The following is a 16730-nucleotide window of genomic DNA, read 5'->3' as shown; positions in this document are numbered from 1 at the left end:
TTTGCCAGGAAAAAAAAAAAAGACTTCATTGCTCTTAAGATTGAGACATTGAAAGGTTTCGTACTTTTGATTGTGGCATGGCTCTAATTGTGCTAATCTAGCTACAGCTCAGTTCCTGCCTTAATTTTGCCTTGCTTCAACATAAAGCTATTATCATTTGTACTATATTATTTATGCACTAGGGTAAATTGTCCCCTTACCTCAAGGTGACTTTGAACTTAGAAGGACCCTATATTTTGATTAAAATATAATGTGTGGGATGTTAAATATTTTCAGTGTATAAGGGAAGGCTCAAGGAATTTCACAGAGCAAGTGAGTGCTTGTAAATTCTTACATGGGGATCAAGATCTCCATTTTAGGGAAGTGAGCAGAATCCAGATGATATTTGTAGGAGAATTGTAGACTTATTTATTCTGGCTACTTTTTAAGAAAATTAAGAACAGGGCAAAACAAACAAAAGAAAGGAGATGGGATCTAAGATGACCTCATAGGAGATGAAGCCTCAGAAGTTCATTGGTAACCAGAGGAGGAACCTCCAGTTTCAGAAACCAAAAAGGGGAGAACCTACAGACAAGCCTAGAAAGGATTGTATGTTACTGAAAACCTATGTGGTATAATAGCTTCCTTTCTCTTTTCACTGTGTAAATCTATTGTATTACTCTTGAATTTTTAGGGACAGCTGTACATGGGGTGGATGGGTGTGAGGAGGTAAGACAGGAGTACATAAACTTCCCTATATAATTTTTAAGATGTATTATACTTAACTAAATATAGTCTTTATTTTAAAATTTCTTCATGTTCTAGTAAGATTTACCTATATATTTAAAGTGACAGTGTCTGACTATAGTCTACCAAGAAAGGCAAAACGGGAATGAACTTGAGAAACCATAGTAAGGCAAACAGAAAATCAGACTTGTGGGATTTAAAGAATAGTATTCTTAGTGCTTTGCAGTAGTGGATTTGAGTTCATAAAATCATGAAATGTCTAATAGAATTTAGACTTCTCACAGGATAGAATTGCTGTGGTGTGTGTACCCTGTTTTGTCTCATCTTAATATTCATTTTTTATTCATGAAGTAGATTTTGCTTTAGGTTTTAAGCAGTGAATCTCCTATTTTATGTTTTCCAGTGAGTATCACCTCTGCCAGGCAATTAACCGGATGTAGTCGCTTCAGCCATATTTTCCCTTCATCTGCTTACCAGCACATTAAGATGCATAAGAGAATTCTGGGGCACTTGTCATCTGTCTACTGTGTAGCATTTGATCGAAGTGGGAGAAGAATTTTTACAGTGAGTTTAAAATTTATGATACTGTAGCATATTAAAGATTTACAACAATTGAAGTTAGATTTCATGGCATTCAATTATGCTCTGTAAGCAGTTCATCCTTTTCAGGTACATGAATACAAGAAAAGATTAGTGGAAATTGAAAATCTTTTCTCATTCTATATAAGTAAAAGGGTGGACTATAATATCCTCTATGTTTTGGGAAATCTAATTAAAAAAATTAAATCTTCAGAAGGCCTTATACTCTAGTGATGGTTAATTTATGTGAAAAAAATTTACCTACTCAATTTCATTTCATTCCATTTTAGCAATCATTTATTAAAATGCATTTTCCATTTGTCACTTAGTGGAATTGGTGCCAGTTCGGCATAATTAATGATTACATCATCCTTATGGTTGAATAGTTGAACTACACAGTTAGTAATGAAGATTACAGTAATTGTGTATATCTTTCTTTGATTTTAGTACTATTTTTTAAAATTAGGTTTTTATTAACCAGATCATGTTGTGTGCTTTTTAGTACAAAATTGTAGCACACTACCATTTCCAAGAAAAAGCTTATTCTCATTGCTTCAGTACTAAGTTAACATAGAAGTGTAGGTAAGGGCATAATTTTCTTTTTAAATTTGTATACTACAACAAAGGAAGTGGTTTGTATTTTGAGAAGTTAAACTCCTTGGCCTTCATTATAGATTCTTCAGTTGACATTTTCATGACTCTAAATACATCATCTAAGTATTTGCATGTTGATGATCATGATGAGGATGATGATTGCCGTCTTTTTATAAACAGATAATTATTAAATAACTTATCTACCACATTAGAGTAGAATTGCTCTTTACTATTTTTAAATCTTTTTTGAAATTCTCATTAGGGAGTTTAACAATGTTTCCATCAGAGATTATTAACAAAGCCTCATATTTACTGAGAAATACATATAGACTTTAGGTTAAAATTTTAAGTACTTGTAGAAAAAATATTCAAGCAATTAAGAAAAAAGGCTGTAAGGCCTAAGGAAAGAAATAATGGCAGAGATACTTGATGCCAAATCACTTAAAAGTGACTTAAAAATATTTTGAGTTATCAGGATTGGTAGTAGTTTTGAGGAATTCTTCACAAATGCCATTATCAATTTGGACAATGCTTTGTCAGTGCTTTCATTTTGACATCGTTTATATTTCCTGCTAGATCCATATTATATGGAGAGAAGTCACTAAAAGTAAATGCTTAGAAGTAACAATAAAATCCTCCCTTTGTCTTTTGTCTTTTTTTGGGGAGGGGTTACGAATTTCTGCTGTGTTGTAAATCTTCTGTCCTTTTGTGTTATTCTAGGGTTCAGATGACTGTTTAGTGAAAATTTGGGCAACAGATGATGGACGCCTCCTTGCTACTCTTCGAGGGCACTCTGCTGAAATTTCTGACATGGCTGTTAACTATGAAAACACTCTCATTGCCGCAGGCAGCTGTGATAAGGTTGTAAGGGTGTGGTGTCTTCGAACTTGTGCACCAGTTGCAGTCCTTCAAGGACATTCAGCTTCTATTACTTCCATACAGGTAAAAAAAAAAAATGAAAAGACACTTCTAACATAGGTAATAAGGATGAGAATTCTCTTGATTTTTGTTAACATTATGTGGATAATATAAAGAATAGCAACAGAAAGATGTTGATCTCTTAAGGGCTTAGTTCCTACCCTGCAGACAGGTATTTTTTAAAGTTCCTTTTTCATATAAATCTGTTCTCTTTAGAAATAAGTAAAAAGATCATTGAAAAGGTTTTTCAAATAGGGTGTGAGACATCTTATGCATCTCACTCATATTTGTGAAGAAGGGAGAAGACTTGTAAATGCCTTAAGGAGCAAAACTGATACCTGTTAGTCAGGATATAAACAGGTTCTAAACTTGAATGTTGACATAGTTTGTGTTAATATTTAATGTAGGGTATTTGTCAGTCAGATTTTTTGTGTGTATGTGTGTAGTTTAGGGAAATTTTTATTCTTAGTTTCAGTAATTTCCTGTTTCAACTTGATGTTTGACATACAATACGTTGACTTCTTTTAAATACTTACCCATATAGTGTTTTTACCAGATGTTGGTAGTGAAAGTCCTGGATACCCCCAAAAGAACTTAATAAAACTAAGCAGAACTTTTGTTCTGTTTCTTTGTGTTGAGAACAAAACAGAGGAACCCTTCTGAAACTGTCTTTTACATGTTGATCAAGGCGCCCACTTTAGTGGATGAGATAATCACTCCCATTTGCTTTTCCTTGTTCTTCAGTTGCTAATAAGTATGCCAGTCAATTTTTTGTGTTATTTAAATAACATATCTCCTGTTTATGAGGTGCTAGCAAAAGTTGGGTTCAGTGCCTATTGGATTTGAAAAATTTCATGTCAAATTTTTGATCAGTTGAAATCATTTTATGAATTTTGTTTGGAGTTACTTGTGTTCCCACTATCCTATCTGGCAGATTATTTCTGGAATTTGGAGATACTCTCATACAACATAAAAAAAAAATATGACCTTTTGTTTATACTCAGAAATGTTTATGATACTGTTTGGCTCCTTTGTAGTTTCATTTGCTAATTTCTACCTCATTTCATTTACATGTGGGAGTACCCTAGAGATCCATGGACCTCTTTTCTATCACATTATTTCCCTTGGTGCTCTCATCAAGTCTCATGGCTTTGAATTTCATCCATAGGCTCATGACTCAAACTTATATTTCCATCCTATCTTTCAGCTCCGTACTTGTGTATTCTACTACCCACTTGGTATCATCACATGAATATCTATTAGGCATGTCAAACGCAACATATTCAAAATTGAACTCCTGTCTTCCTTCCTCAGATCTCTCAAAGCTTTCTCCATCTAAACGAATGGCAGTTTCATCCTTCCAATTGCTCAGAGTAGTCGTCTCTGACTTTTTTCTTCCTCTTCTATCTCATATCTAAATTGTTAGCAATCACGTTGACTTTAACCTCAGAACATATCCAGAATCTGACAAATTCTCATGACTTCCATCATTACTACCCTTTTTCAAACCACTCTCATCTGTGACCTAGATTACTGAAACAGACTTCTAACTGATCTTCCTGCTTCTTCTCTTCCCTCTCTCTTGCCCTAGTGTAGCCTCTGCATAGCAGCCTGGGTGATTTTGAAATGGAAGTTAAATCATGTCACTGGTGCTCAGAACCCTAAATAGTTTCCAAACTCAGAGTTAAAGCCAAAGTCTTTACAACGACCGCAAGGCCTTACATTCTCAGCCCCTTGTGTTCTTTGACCTCATCTCCTACTACTTGTTTCCTGTTTTCATTCTGCTTTAGCTGCTGTCCACTCTACCTTTTTAGACCACTCTAGTTACATTCTTGCCCTTGCTCTTGCAGTTGCATGTCTTTGGAATGATCTCCCTTGGATATTCACATGGCTCGTTCCCTTACTTTCTAACCACTTTGTGCCAATGTCACTCTCTCAGGGAGCCCTTCTCTGAACACCTTATCACTCTAAAATTGTAAATTGTTCCCCTCACCAGCTCTCTGTATCTCTCTTTAGTTTCATTTTTGTCATAATGATTATCATTTAGTGTGCATTCTGTATTATTTATTTATTTTTTGCTAATTAACTGTCTGTCTTAACAGCGTGGTGTATTATCCTTCCGGGTTCTTTGTTTTTCTTTTTGTAACAAAATTGAGTTAAAATGGCATGATGTTAACAATAATTGCCTCTGGGTGGTGAGATTATAAGTAGTTTTGATTGTTTTTTCTATATTTCCTAAATTTTCTTCAATACCTATGTATTAATTTGTATTCAGAAATGTACATATATATAGTGTTTTTGTTTTTTATAATCTCTAACATGATTTCTCATTTAAAGACAATCCAATTAAGGTATATTAATAGGCCAGATCCCCCTTTGTGACTGATGAAGCAGTTTAAATATAATGGGGATAATAAAAGTTTCTTTAAACTTAATAAAATATGTATGTATTTTATATATAGTATACAGAATGCATACTGAATAGTGATCATTATGACAAAATGAAACTAAAGAGAGATACAGAGTGCTGGTGAGGGGAACAATTTACAATTTTAGAGTGATAAGGTGGACAGAGAAGGGCTCCCTGAGAAAGTGACATTTACATAAACTTAATAAAATGAAATAATTATGAAATTATATTATTTCATACTTAATTGTCTCATTCCTGTAGATCAGAGATCAGCATATTTATGGGCAAGATAGTAAATATTTTAGGCTTTCCAGGCCATGTGGTCTCTGTCGCAGCTACTTAACTCTGCTGTTGCGGTGCAAAAGCAACCATAGACAGTGTACACTGACTGTGTCCCAATAAAACTTTATTTACAGAAATTTTATTTCTAGGCAGCAGCCTAGATTTGGCATGTGGGCCATAATTTGCAGACTCCTGCTATAGTTTATGTATTAAGCTTTCTAATGCAAGCTTCTGTATCTCAGAAATGAAAATATAAGCATGCTACCTGAGCGCTGGTTTCTTTACTATGCATCCACTAATAATGGATAATATTAATTGATAATTTTTGTTTAACTTAAACACTGCAGTCTTTAGAAGCTCTGTGCTTCCATCAAGAAAACTAAATAAGTGACTTCTAGTATCTATAATGATCACTTTCTTTTGATTTGAGTTCAAAATTTATCAAAACCCTATGCATCTTGATCCTTAATCTTCATCTCAGTGGAAGGTGTTTATTATCTCTTTTGGGATTTTTAAAACTCACAGGCATGCTAGAGACCCTAGCTTGCTTTTCAACTTTTTCCTGTGTCCCAGGCATCAGGAGCCCAGTGGCTCTTCTTTTCTGTGTGAGTCTCTTCTGAGGACATGTAAAATACTGAGAGTCCGAGCCTAAGAATCCTATGTGATAAAGGCCATCCACGGCCCATCTAGGATAGTAGTCGTCCCCTAAATTGGCAACTTAAGTATATTTATTAATCTGTCTTTTCTACAATGATGCAAACAGAGATGACCTATTTTACATTATTCATGAAAATTATTTAAATTTAAAAAAGACAAAATTGCCATCATACTTCATTGAAGTTTGAAGTAATATTAAAACTCAAATACTTGGTTTTTAACATCCTAATCATTGGTTTTAGATTTAGTTCTAATGCCCTATTCATATGAGCTATAAAAATTCCACCATTGTTGCTATATAAACATATGTTTAGCAGATTTGTAATGGTTTAACTAGTAATGACTTTGTGAATTTTATCTTCCTTCAAAGTAGTGAAATAATAATCTTAAAAGATGATGTTGAATAATTTTAAAATAATTGTCTTTTAGGACTAAAATATTTTATCTTAAATTCAATGACTGACTTTTTTTTTGCAGTTTTTTGATATTTTAAATTTTTCTAAGGTATTCATTAAGAAATTTATATAACTAATTTCTTGAAACTGAAATTCTTAAGTGAATTTATTTAAAGTATATTTGTTAAAGTGATTATAATTTTAGAACATGCTATGTTTAAAATAAGTTTCAACATGAAAGCTTTCTATTTGAATTAGAATTTTTTTTTGTTTTTAGTTTTGTCCATCAACTAAAGGCACAACCAGATACCTCACTTCCACTGGTGCTGATGGAACAATCTGTTTCTGGCAATGGCATGTAAAAACAATGAAGTTTAGGTAAGTTTAGAATTGGGTTAGAAATTCCATGAAAAATCAAGCATATTCACTTTTCTTTATTCCCTCGAGAGATTTTTAATAGTCTATGTATTTAAGTATATAAATGTATGTGTGCTGATGTATATATACATCCATACCTACTTTGATGTTAGACATTTTAAAATAAAGTTTTTCTGAAACCAGTGCTAAAGTCTAATTTATACACAAAATTTTGGTAAGGAGTATTTGTTTCAATTCTTACTCAGATAAGAGGACTTCGAACTTCTCTTAATGGTAGTAGCAAGTAACATGGTAATTTGTAAAGCTATAATAGTAATACTGATATCATAAATTATATTTGCAAGGTTAAATGCATTTTTAATCTGAATGATGGGAATAGTACTTATTGACCAGTTCAATTTGGTGGTTTCTGTAATATTGATGGTAATTCAGTCAACATCCAGCCATGTGCTAAAATTCTTGCATATTTAATGAACATGAGGAAAAATAAAAACATCTTTCTTTTCTCTTAGAGATCGCCCAGTGAAATTTACCGAGAGATCCAGACCTGGAGTTCAGATATCTTGTTCATCTTTCAGTTCTGGTATGTGTAAAAATTGAATGTTTTGAGTACTCAAAATATTAAGTGATCCAGTTGTGAAAGGTATATCTTTGCAGTTTTGTGGAGGAAAAAAATGCATATCTTTCAGTGTTAATGGAAGCATACCAAAAATGTGAACCATATGTTATGATAGATGGACCTTTGTGGACTCTAATTAACATGTAATAGCTGTTGAGTTTTTTTCCTTATTTACAATTAATATGTTTTTATATAATACAGCATTTATTTGGTAAAATGTATAGCGCCCCCCCCATCATTAAAATCCTGCCCTGACTTTTCAGAAAACATTTACTGTGGCTCCGTATAGAAGACAGTTTTACAATGTGTAAACAGTGCTTTTCTAGTGCTAAGAATCGTGCAGTAGTTAACCTTGTCTTTTTTTAATTATAGTAGAGTATAACATAATATTTACCTTTTTAATAACCATTTTTAATGTACAGTTCTGTGGCAGTAAGCATATTCACATTGTTCTGCATATATTACCACCATCTATCTCTAGAATATTTTCATCATCCCAGAAGCGGTTGAGTTTTTACACTTAACCACTATAGCTACTATAAAAAGAATTGTAGATATAGGTTATATATATATATATATATGTATATATTTTATAAATAATTTTGGAACGTTGTATTTTTACATAAAATAGAAAGAAGTGAGATTCCTCAAGCCATGACCTTAATGTTTATGATCCAAAGGCCTATATTTAGTGTATAGTTGGTGAGTTTTTATTAGGTGAATAGTATAGTTGTCCTTTAAATATTTCTCTTGTTTTTCTTGAATTTTACTTATTTATCTCTGAAATGTTAGTATGTCTTTAATGATTAGAAGGTAATGTTGTGTTTCTTGCCTTTTTGTTAATATAAGGTAGCATATAACTAAGGAAGCAATCAGAGGGTTGTCAAAGTTCCTTGGTACAAAGTTTGTTTGTTTTTTAATCTTCCAGGTGGTATGTTCATTACAACAGGTAGCACTGACCATGTGATTAGAATCTATTATTTGGGTTCTGAGATCCCTGAAAAAATTGCTGAATTAGAGTCACATACGGTAAGAGCAAAATGAGAAATTTAAATATATTGCTTTCTTTTTTAACACCCCTGGAAAATCAGTTTTATTTCTTCTTTGCTGATCTGTACCCTAATTTAATATAGATTGGTGCTAAAACCCATATGGTAAGATGTCTCTTTAGTAATGAAGATCAGTGTGAAATTTTAGATTTAGTATGTTTATATTAAAGACGAGTTCTATTTGACTATATGGAAAAGGAAAAAAATATATATTACAGTAATAGTTTATGAAAATCCTCTTTCATCCTGCTGTATTTTATTAATTATATAAGCTGTTTGTTACTTTAAAATCTACACACTTATTAAAAGACATATTAAGTATGCCTTAGGAAAAAAGTTCTTTTTATTCAATTTAGCTTGTTGATCTTAGTATGAGTGTTTCCAGAATGCCATCAAAGACTCCTGAAATCTAATCTCACTTTGTTATCAATAACAGCCTTCCATACAGGTAACAGCTTTATGCTTGGAGTGACAGTCATTGGTGACTGGCACTTTTCCTCTCAAGTTATCTTCACTCCCTTTTGGCTTTTTTAGGAAGCTTGGAGCCACTATTGTTTATTCATATCCTTGTGCACTTTTCATCTCTTCCTCCTCTTTCTTTCCTTACCTTCTTTTCCAGATAATTATTTATTGTGGAAAATGGAAATATTTCTGTTTCAGCTCACTGTACATGTCACGTGATTCATTGTCAAAGCTATATAGTTAGCATTTGAAAGCAGTCAGCTTTACAAGTCTTAATGTTACTGTTCTTACTACTGTTGACACCTCATTTGGAATACTGTTAGTGCGCATCAATAAAACACACACAGTTTCCCTGAAAGATGACCTTAATAAAAAGATATTTTGTGAGTTGCAGAATCAATCATGTTCCTGAAATTTGTAGTAAAAAAGACCCCTGTTAGAAACCTTCTCCTTGTTCTTTTGGAAACAGCCTCCTGCTTTTTGTCCTATCATATAAACATAACTGGACAGTCTCCTTGTGAAGAGTTACTTAACCAAACTGAGCTCTCACCTTGATGTTACTTGCTCCTAGATAGTAAAATCCTGCAATAGTATGTAAATTTTGAAAGGAAGAACTTAGAAATATAATAAAGATCTCAATCTGAGACTGTCCAGTGGGAGAAATCCATTTGTGCTAGAGCATGCAAAAAGGCATCTTTACAATTACCACCCAAGCAGGGTGTGTACATAAGTGCAGTCAAGTCTATTGAGAGCTGAGAGAGAAGGAGGCAATAAATGAATGAGAAAGAATTGAGGGGGGAAAATATGAAGAAAAATTGATTAGCAGAGGTTTTTTTTACAGGTGCCCAGCAAAGAAAAATGTCAGAAAACTTACATATTCTCGCTTGAAATCAACAGCGACTTGTTAGTAATTGAAAATAAGATGTCCTTTCAGAAAATCTAAAACTAATTATTGCAAGTGGCAGTGAGAATCCAGAATCTGTCAGATAAATACTACAGTGAAATTATGTAACAGTGTGAATCATGGATATAAAAACAGTTTAACGATTTTTAAAAATGAAAAATAATTAAATACAAAGACATCTGGTATCTGAGCTTTTTATTAAAAATTTAAGTTCGAATGCAGTTCAATAATTGACTGATTTGTGAAAATGTGTACAACGTTTGAGGATATGTTTTAGCTTTATTATCAAGGAATAAAGAGAACTAAAGCACACATTTTGGCTTACGCTTTAATCTTCTCATCACTACAATACACATATTTGTCAAAGTATGATTTAATCTTTATAAAGGAATATTCAAATAGCAGTATCTAAATTGTAGTACCCAAAGACTGTCAGATGAATCCATTGTAAAATAATTAAATAAACCATGTAAAAAATAGGAAATGATTGATTTGTTTTCTGAAATTTAAAAAATTAACTTTAAAAAAGTTAAGTGGGGACATTTAATTCAACTACTTTTAAATCAGTTATTTTAAGGTGGCATTTCAGATTAATGTGCTGCCTTGTTATGAGGGACATAATAAACAAATACCTATTCAGAACTATCTGTCTCTTGAGATTGTGGTTTAGAAACAGGTTTGCTTATGTCTGGTTTGTCTCAAATTACTGCTGATAAAGTATTCTTCCTCAATAAGTTGTTTCAGCCTTCATTAATTTTTTTAAGAAAATTCTAGGTCTTTTAAAAGAAAATTATAGCATTAAAAATCTGCTCCATGATGCTTTTACATGTGAATATGAGGAGAAGAGTACTTTATTAATTTCACAAATAAATTAATTCTAACCAAAAATCTGTTGTTTTATGTCTTAGGACAAAGTTGTTGCTGTTCAGTTCTGTAACAATGGAGACAGGTAACTATGTAGTACTTATCTGTGTAAACAGATATTTGACATATTTTACCTCTCTTCCCTCAGACGTAGCTACCTCTACTCTAGATACTTTATTTCTGTCTAGTCACTTAGATCTGAAAGCCCTTATCTATGTTTGACGACGTCCTTACCCCATCTCTTCTAAACTCCTATCCAAGTAGTAGCCATAGTCTATCAGTTCTTCCTTTCTGAATGATTTCTTTTTTGTTTATTTTGCTTTTTCCATTTCTGTTATCACTCACCTTAGTCAAGGATTCCATTATTTGACCCATTACCTTCAGTTTTCTTCTCCATTCTAAATATATCCTGTCCATCTCTGCCAGATCAACATTACTCTGTTTGGATATCTTTAGTGTTTTCTCTTTGTCTATAGACAAATATCTTAGTCTGGCATTCAGAAATCTCTACAACTTGACTTAGACCTACATTTTCTTCTCATCTACTATTCCCCATATATATAAACCCTTAGATTTAGCCTAATTGATTTAGTCGTTGTTCCTGTTACATCCCATATATATTCTCTCATATATTCCTTTATTTATACTTTACCTTATACCATTCTTACCCAGAAATATCATCCCCCACCTCCTCTTCACTCCTCTTTCCTTCCTATATCCTTTCTATCCCTTCCGTTCTCCTTCAGTCTATTTTCCCTCTCCTTCCTGTATCTCTTCTTTTCTAAGTCCTATCTTCCTTTTGAAGTTTATGCCCTGCCTGACACCTTTCCTGACTACTAAAAATTTTAGCTATCTTGTCTTCCAGTGAACATCTGTATCACTTATTGTTTGTTTTACTCGTGATACATATTTCCTATCTGTAAACTCAGAAATTACATATAGGTATTTATACACCCTCTTAAATATCTGATCTCAAAAAGGTAGTAATCTTCTACCCTGGCCTGCAAATTGACCTAGAATAGATTTAAAAATTTAACCAATTAACATAAATTTATATCCACATATGTCTGTAAGGACTTTATGTGGTTGACCATGTTTTATTTTAAAATATTTTTCGGACAGTGGGTGATTACTATGATGAATTTGTTCATCTTTTTAAATGCAAGAGTAAATAATCATGGTCCATAAAGAATGACATTTATATTAAGAATCAAAAAACCTGCAAATAATTTTTAAGGTTGGTTTATTGCACTATACTGAGTTATACACTTAAAAATTTGTACAACTGTATTTCTTTCATGCTAGAAGAATCTGAATTTTTTAATTCCTTGTTTTTTTCCTCAAAGGAGAAGCATTATTTTATCTTAATTAGTTATGTGGCCAATAAACACATCGAAAGATGCCCAGTTTTACTAATAATCAAAGAAATGCAATTTAGAATAATACAAACAATATTTTTCTTTCATAATGACAAGATAAAGAAGAATGATAACATCCAATATTGTCAAGTTATAGGGAAAATGGGCACTCTACCACAACTTTTGTTGAGATTGTAAATTGTTAAAAAGAACAATATTTTTCAGGGAAGTAATTTGTCAGTATGTGTCAAATAAAGCTTTAAAAATGTGCCTCCCTTGACTCACCAAAGATATGTATAAGGTTGTACAAAGATGTGCATAGAGATATTCATCACTACATTGTTTATAATGATGAAGACTGGAAATGGTATGAATATTCATCAGTAGGGGGTTGATTTAATTTTGATACATCCATATAGTTGAACACTTATTAAAAGTAATGGGTAGTTTTATATTTGTAAGCATATAAATGTATCTACAAAATACACTTAAGTTAGGGAAAAATAGTATAAAACATTATATGTTGTATAATTCTATTTCCTATAGGTCGAAATATATAACTATGTATGTATGTCTTTGACAAAGTCTGCAAGAATAGAGACTGAAGTGTGAAGAGTGATAGAATTATGGGTGAATGAATGTATTTTTTTGTAACAGTTTTATTGAGATATAATCCACATAACATATAATTCACTGTTTTTTAGTATGTTCATAGGGTTGTATAACATTTACCACAGTCAATTTTAGAACATTTCATCATCCCCAAAAGAAATCCAATACCCTTTAGCTCTCAATCCTCAATCTTTTTATGCTTCCACCCTCAGCTTTGGGCAATAGTTAATCCATTTTTTGTCTTTATAGATCTACCTATTCTGGACATTTCATATAAAAGGAATCATATAATATGTGGTCTTTTGTGACTGACTTCTTTCACTTATCATAATGTTTACATGATTCATCCATGTCGCAGCATGTATCATTATTTCATTTCTTTTTATTGTGAATAATATTTGATTGTGTGGGTATACCACAATTTGTTTATCCATTTATTGGCTGATGGATATTTGGATTATTACCACTTTTTGACTTAGGAATAATGCCATGAATATTTGTGTACCAGTTTTTGTTTTTTCCTCTTGGGTATATATCTGAGAGTAGAATTGCTGAGTCATATGGTAACTGTATCATGTTGAGGGATTCCCAAACTATTTTTTAAAGTGTGCCATTTTTAATTCCCCCCAGTAGTGTATGAGGATGAACATACTACTTTTATAATTAGAAAAAAAGTGATTTTCATTTAGGAGGAAAATAATAAGGATATTTTAACTGTTTCTTTGCAGTTTAAGATTTGTTAGTGGAAGTAGAGATGGAACAGCGAGAATTTGGCAATATCAGCAACAAGAATGGAAGAGTATAGTACTAGATATGGCTACCAAAATGACTGGGTAAGATTGGATGTTAGATATTTCAGTGGTTCTCATATGGTATAGTATCTTTTACTTTATTAAATTGTACTTAATAATGAAAATAAAATATCCTTTTAGATTAGCAAATTGTTTGGAATTAATTGGTAGATGTGATGTTTGCATCTGTATTTAGTCTCTAAGTAAATTGCCTTTTACTGTTGATTGACAGACTGGATGATAGGAACATTGCTGATTTGTTCAAAATTCTGGTTCACTTGTGACCCAAAGATCTCTGTGCTCTACTAATACCCATAGCGTCATTCTCTGCCTTGGTTTTCCATAGATCATGTTTTTATATCTATCTATACTACTTTCTACTTTGAGGGTTGTCCCTATTAAATGTCATCATATGTTTAACTATTTCTCTAATTTATTGAGAATGCCTTTGTAATGTTTCATATTAGAAGTTTTACTGCTCAAGACTGTGAGTCTACTTAATCAGCATTCTATTTCATCATCTTCACTGTTGATTGGAAGATATATAATTTCCTCTTTGGGACACTACAGTTTCTTTAGGGTATGACCCTGAAATAATTACCTTCCCATTAATAACAATGTAGAACTGATTTTATAGTCAGTTCTATATCAGCTACTGATAATGTAATACTCAGTTAAGTCAGAAATTACTAAATTTCTTACTGCTCTCTTACAAGATCTATTAGTTTAAAAAAATTTAATATTTAAGGGAACAAAGTGTCCATTATGTGTTTTCTTCATATTTTCTGGTAGCCAACATGACCTTGTGTTTTATTTTTCAAAATATTTGTAGATTTTTTTCTCGTTTCCCTTTTTTTCTTGTTCTTGGGTAACTGCAAAATTTTTGCCATTTTGTCTGCTTCTCTCCCTAAAATAAATTTAAGGGTACCCAAGTAGTTAGTTTTTATTATTTTCTTTTGTGAGTACTTAAAAGTATAGTTTAGAATTTTTTTATCTAAAAATTTACATGCTTCTGGAGAGATCTTTGTCATAATTTGCTACTTCAGATGTACCTTTGTTAAAAGGTTACAGTGTATGAATACTGCAAATTATTTTGTTTAGGAATAATTTGCCATCTGGAGAAGACAAGGTCACTAAACTTAAGGTGACTATGGTGGCCTGGGATCGCTATGACACCACAGTTGTTACTGCAGTGAACAATTTCCTTTTGAAAGTATGGAATTCTATCACAGGGCAACTTCTTCATACTTTATCTGTAAGTATTCTATTTTTATAAAAATTAAAATGGTCAAAAAGTTCAATATTCTAGAAGAAAGGAAATTTAAGTGCTAGTTTACTTTCTGTGACTTACTGTCCCTTGGAGAGGTAATTCTTGGAGGTACCTTTGTTGCCATATCTGCAAAACGGGGATGATACATGGTATAGTTGCTAAAAGTAGGCACAAAAACCTTTCAAGATCATTTCCAGGTCTGATATTTATTTATCTATTATGTTATTGTATGCAGTTAAGGTTATATACATTATTTTGTTTTTAGCATGAGTTGGGATTTTTTGTTATTGTTTTAGGAGTAGAGCTAACTTTATTTTGATGGGTCTCCTGTATTCTCTTGTCTTCAGGAGTTAGTTTAGAAGAAGTAGAGGTAAGAGGAAGAAGTAGAAGAAAAAGATGCCTCTTCCTCTTTCTTTTAAAAAATGTTATTTGTCATAGTAAAAGGCTCCAGTATTTGTGGTGTGAAAAGTTGATGTGATTGATAGCAGAAATCACATGAGTAGGGTTGATGTTTATCGTGGTGTGGTTTGATTTCAGGTTAAATTCCGCATAAGAGCCTTATTTCCTATCTGGTTGAATTGTCAGTTCATCAGTACTTTAAGGAGAAGGGCCAAGTGATTGTCCTATAGTTTACCTAGTAGTAAGTGATAGGGACTAGAAACAAATTCTCATGACTCAATTCTGTGTAGTATACCATGGTATCATCCTTATTTGACTCCTCTGTGAGATAATCCTATTCAAAGCCTCTGAGGTTTCTAAAGATTTGTTTAATTTTGGGAAGATTTCCAATTTATCTTGCATATATCCCCCACGTCCTCTTTCCTAAATAAAGCCCTAACACTGTGTTAGTGGAATTTTGTATTCTTCCTTTTGTCTGTTAAACCAGTGCTTACTTCATTCTGGCTTTCCCTATGCCCTGATACAAGTTTCTATTAATATGTGTGGGAAAAAATATGCTGTTTGCTTGGTTCTTTCTTAGGAAATGTTTGTGTCAGAACACTCCAATAGAAATATAATTTGAGCCACATATGTAATATTAATTTTTCTAGTAGCCACAATAAAAACATAAAACACAACAGGCAAAATTAATTTTAGTAATATATTTTCTTTAACCCAGTATATCCAAAATAGTAGCATTTCAACATGTAATTAATAGAAAAATTATTAATGAAATATTTTGCGTTTTTTTTCGTACCAAATCTTTGAAAATCTGGTTTATATTTTGCACTTAAAGAATATCTCTTTACAGACCAGCCACATTTCAAATGCTTAGTAGTCACACGTGGCTAGCAGCTGCAGTATTAGACAGCACAAGTCTGTATCTCTAAAAATCACGATTTCAAAGGCCATGTAGCCATTGGTTTTATAAATCCAAGTAAAATTATGTTTTAATAAGTACCTTAATTTAGAGTTGTTTTTAGTGGCACTCTTCCCATGGGTCATCTGTTTTCAGTGAATTTTACTGAAGAAATTTTAGAACAGACTATTTTTGATCCTTATATCAATCAAATCTACTTAGTTTGGGTATAGGACTTATATATTCTGTGTTAATAATTTGTATATCAGCGTCTTAATGGGGTGTAAAGTTCTTCCTTCCATTCAGCAAATACTTATTTAGCATCTAGTTTGTGCCAGCCACTGAGTTAGGTGTTAGCAATAAATGATAAATTAAAGAGTGCCTGTCCTCCTGAAGAAGAGAGAGAGAGAAAACAAAAATTTGCTCAAATTCTAAGAAAGAAATATGCAAAATACAATGCACATTTCTAATAAGGTGACCAAACCTAGTCTGGGAGGGTCAGAGGAAGCTTCCTGAGGAAGTGAAGTTTAGGTTAAGATTTGAAGGATAGGTAGAAATCACCCAG

General features: G+C 32.3%; 1 protein-coding gene across 2 annotated transcripts in view; it reads left to right on the top strand.

Annotated features, from left to right (window-relative positions):
- BRWD3 (bromodomain and WD repeat domain containing 3) overlaps positions 1-16730 on the top strand; it is a 118113-nt gene that overhangs the window by 49149 nt on the left and 52234 nt on the right. For both annotated transcript variants that reach the window (XM_023633968.2, XM_023633969.2), the window contains exons 7-14: positions 1130-1290; positions 2620-2841; positions 6839-6939; positions 7452-7522; positions 8487-8587; positions 10882-10922; positions 13536-13640; positions 14700-14853. In XM_023633968.2, the coding sequence (XP_023489736.1) occupies positions 1130-1290; positions 2620-2841; positions 6839-6939; positions 7452-7522; positions 8487-8587; positions 10882-10922; positions 13536-13640; positions 14700-14853 (956 nt within the window). The remainder of the gene's footprint in view (positions 1-1129; positions 1291-2619; positions 2842-6838; positions 6940-7451; positions 7523-8486; positions 8588-10881; positions 10923-13535; positions 13641-14699; positions 14854-16730) is intronic.

This window comes from Equus caballus, chromosome X (genome assembly GCF_041296265.1).
Source record: "Equus caballus isolate H_3958 breed thoroughbred chromosome X, TB-T2T, whole genome shotgun sequence".
Lineage (NCBI taxonomy): Eukaryota > Metazoa > Chordata > Mammalia > Perissodactyla > Equidae > Equus > Equus caballus.
The sequence above is the reverse complement of the archived record's forward strand: the minus strand, read 5'-3'. Positions and strand labels throughout refer to the sequence as shown.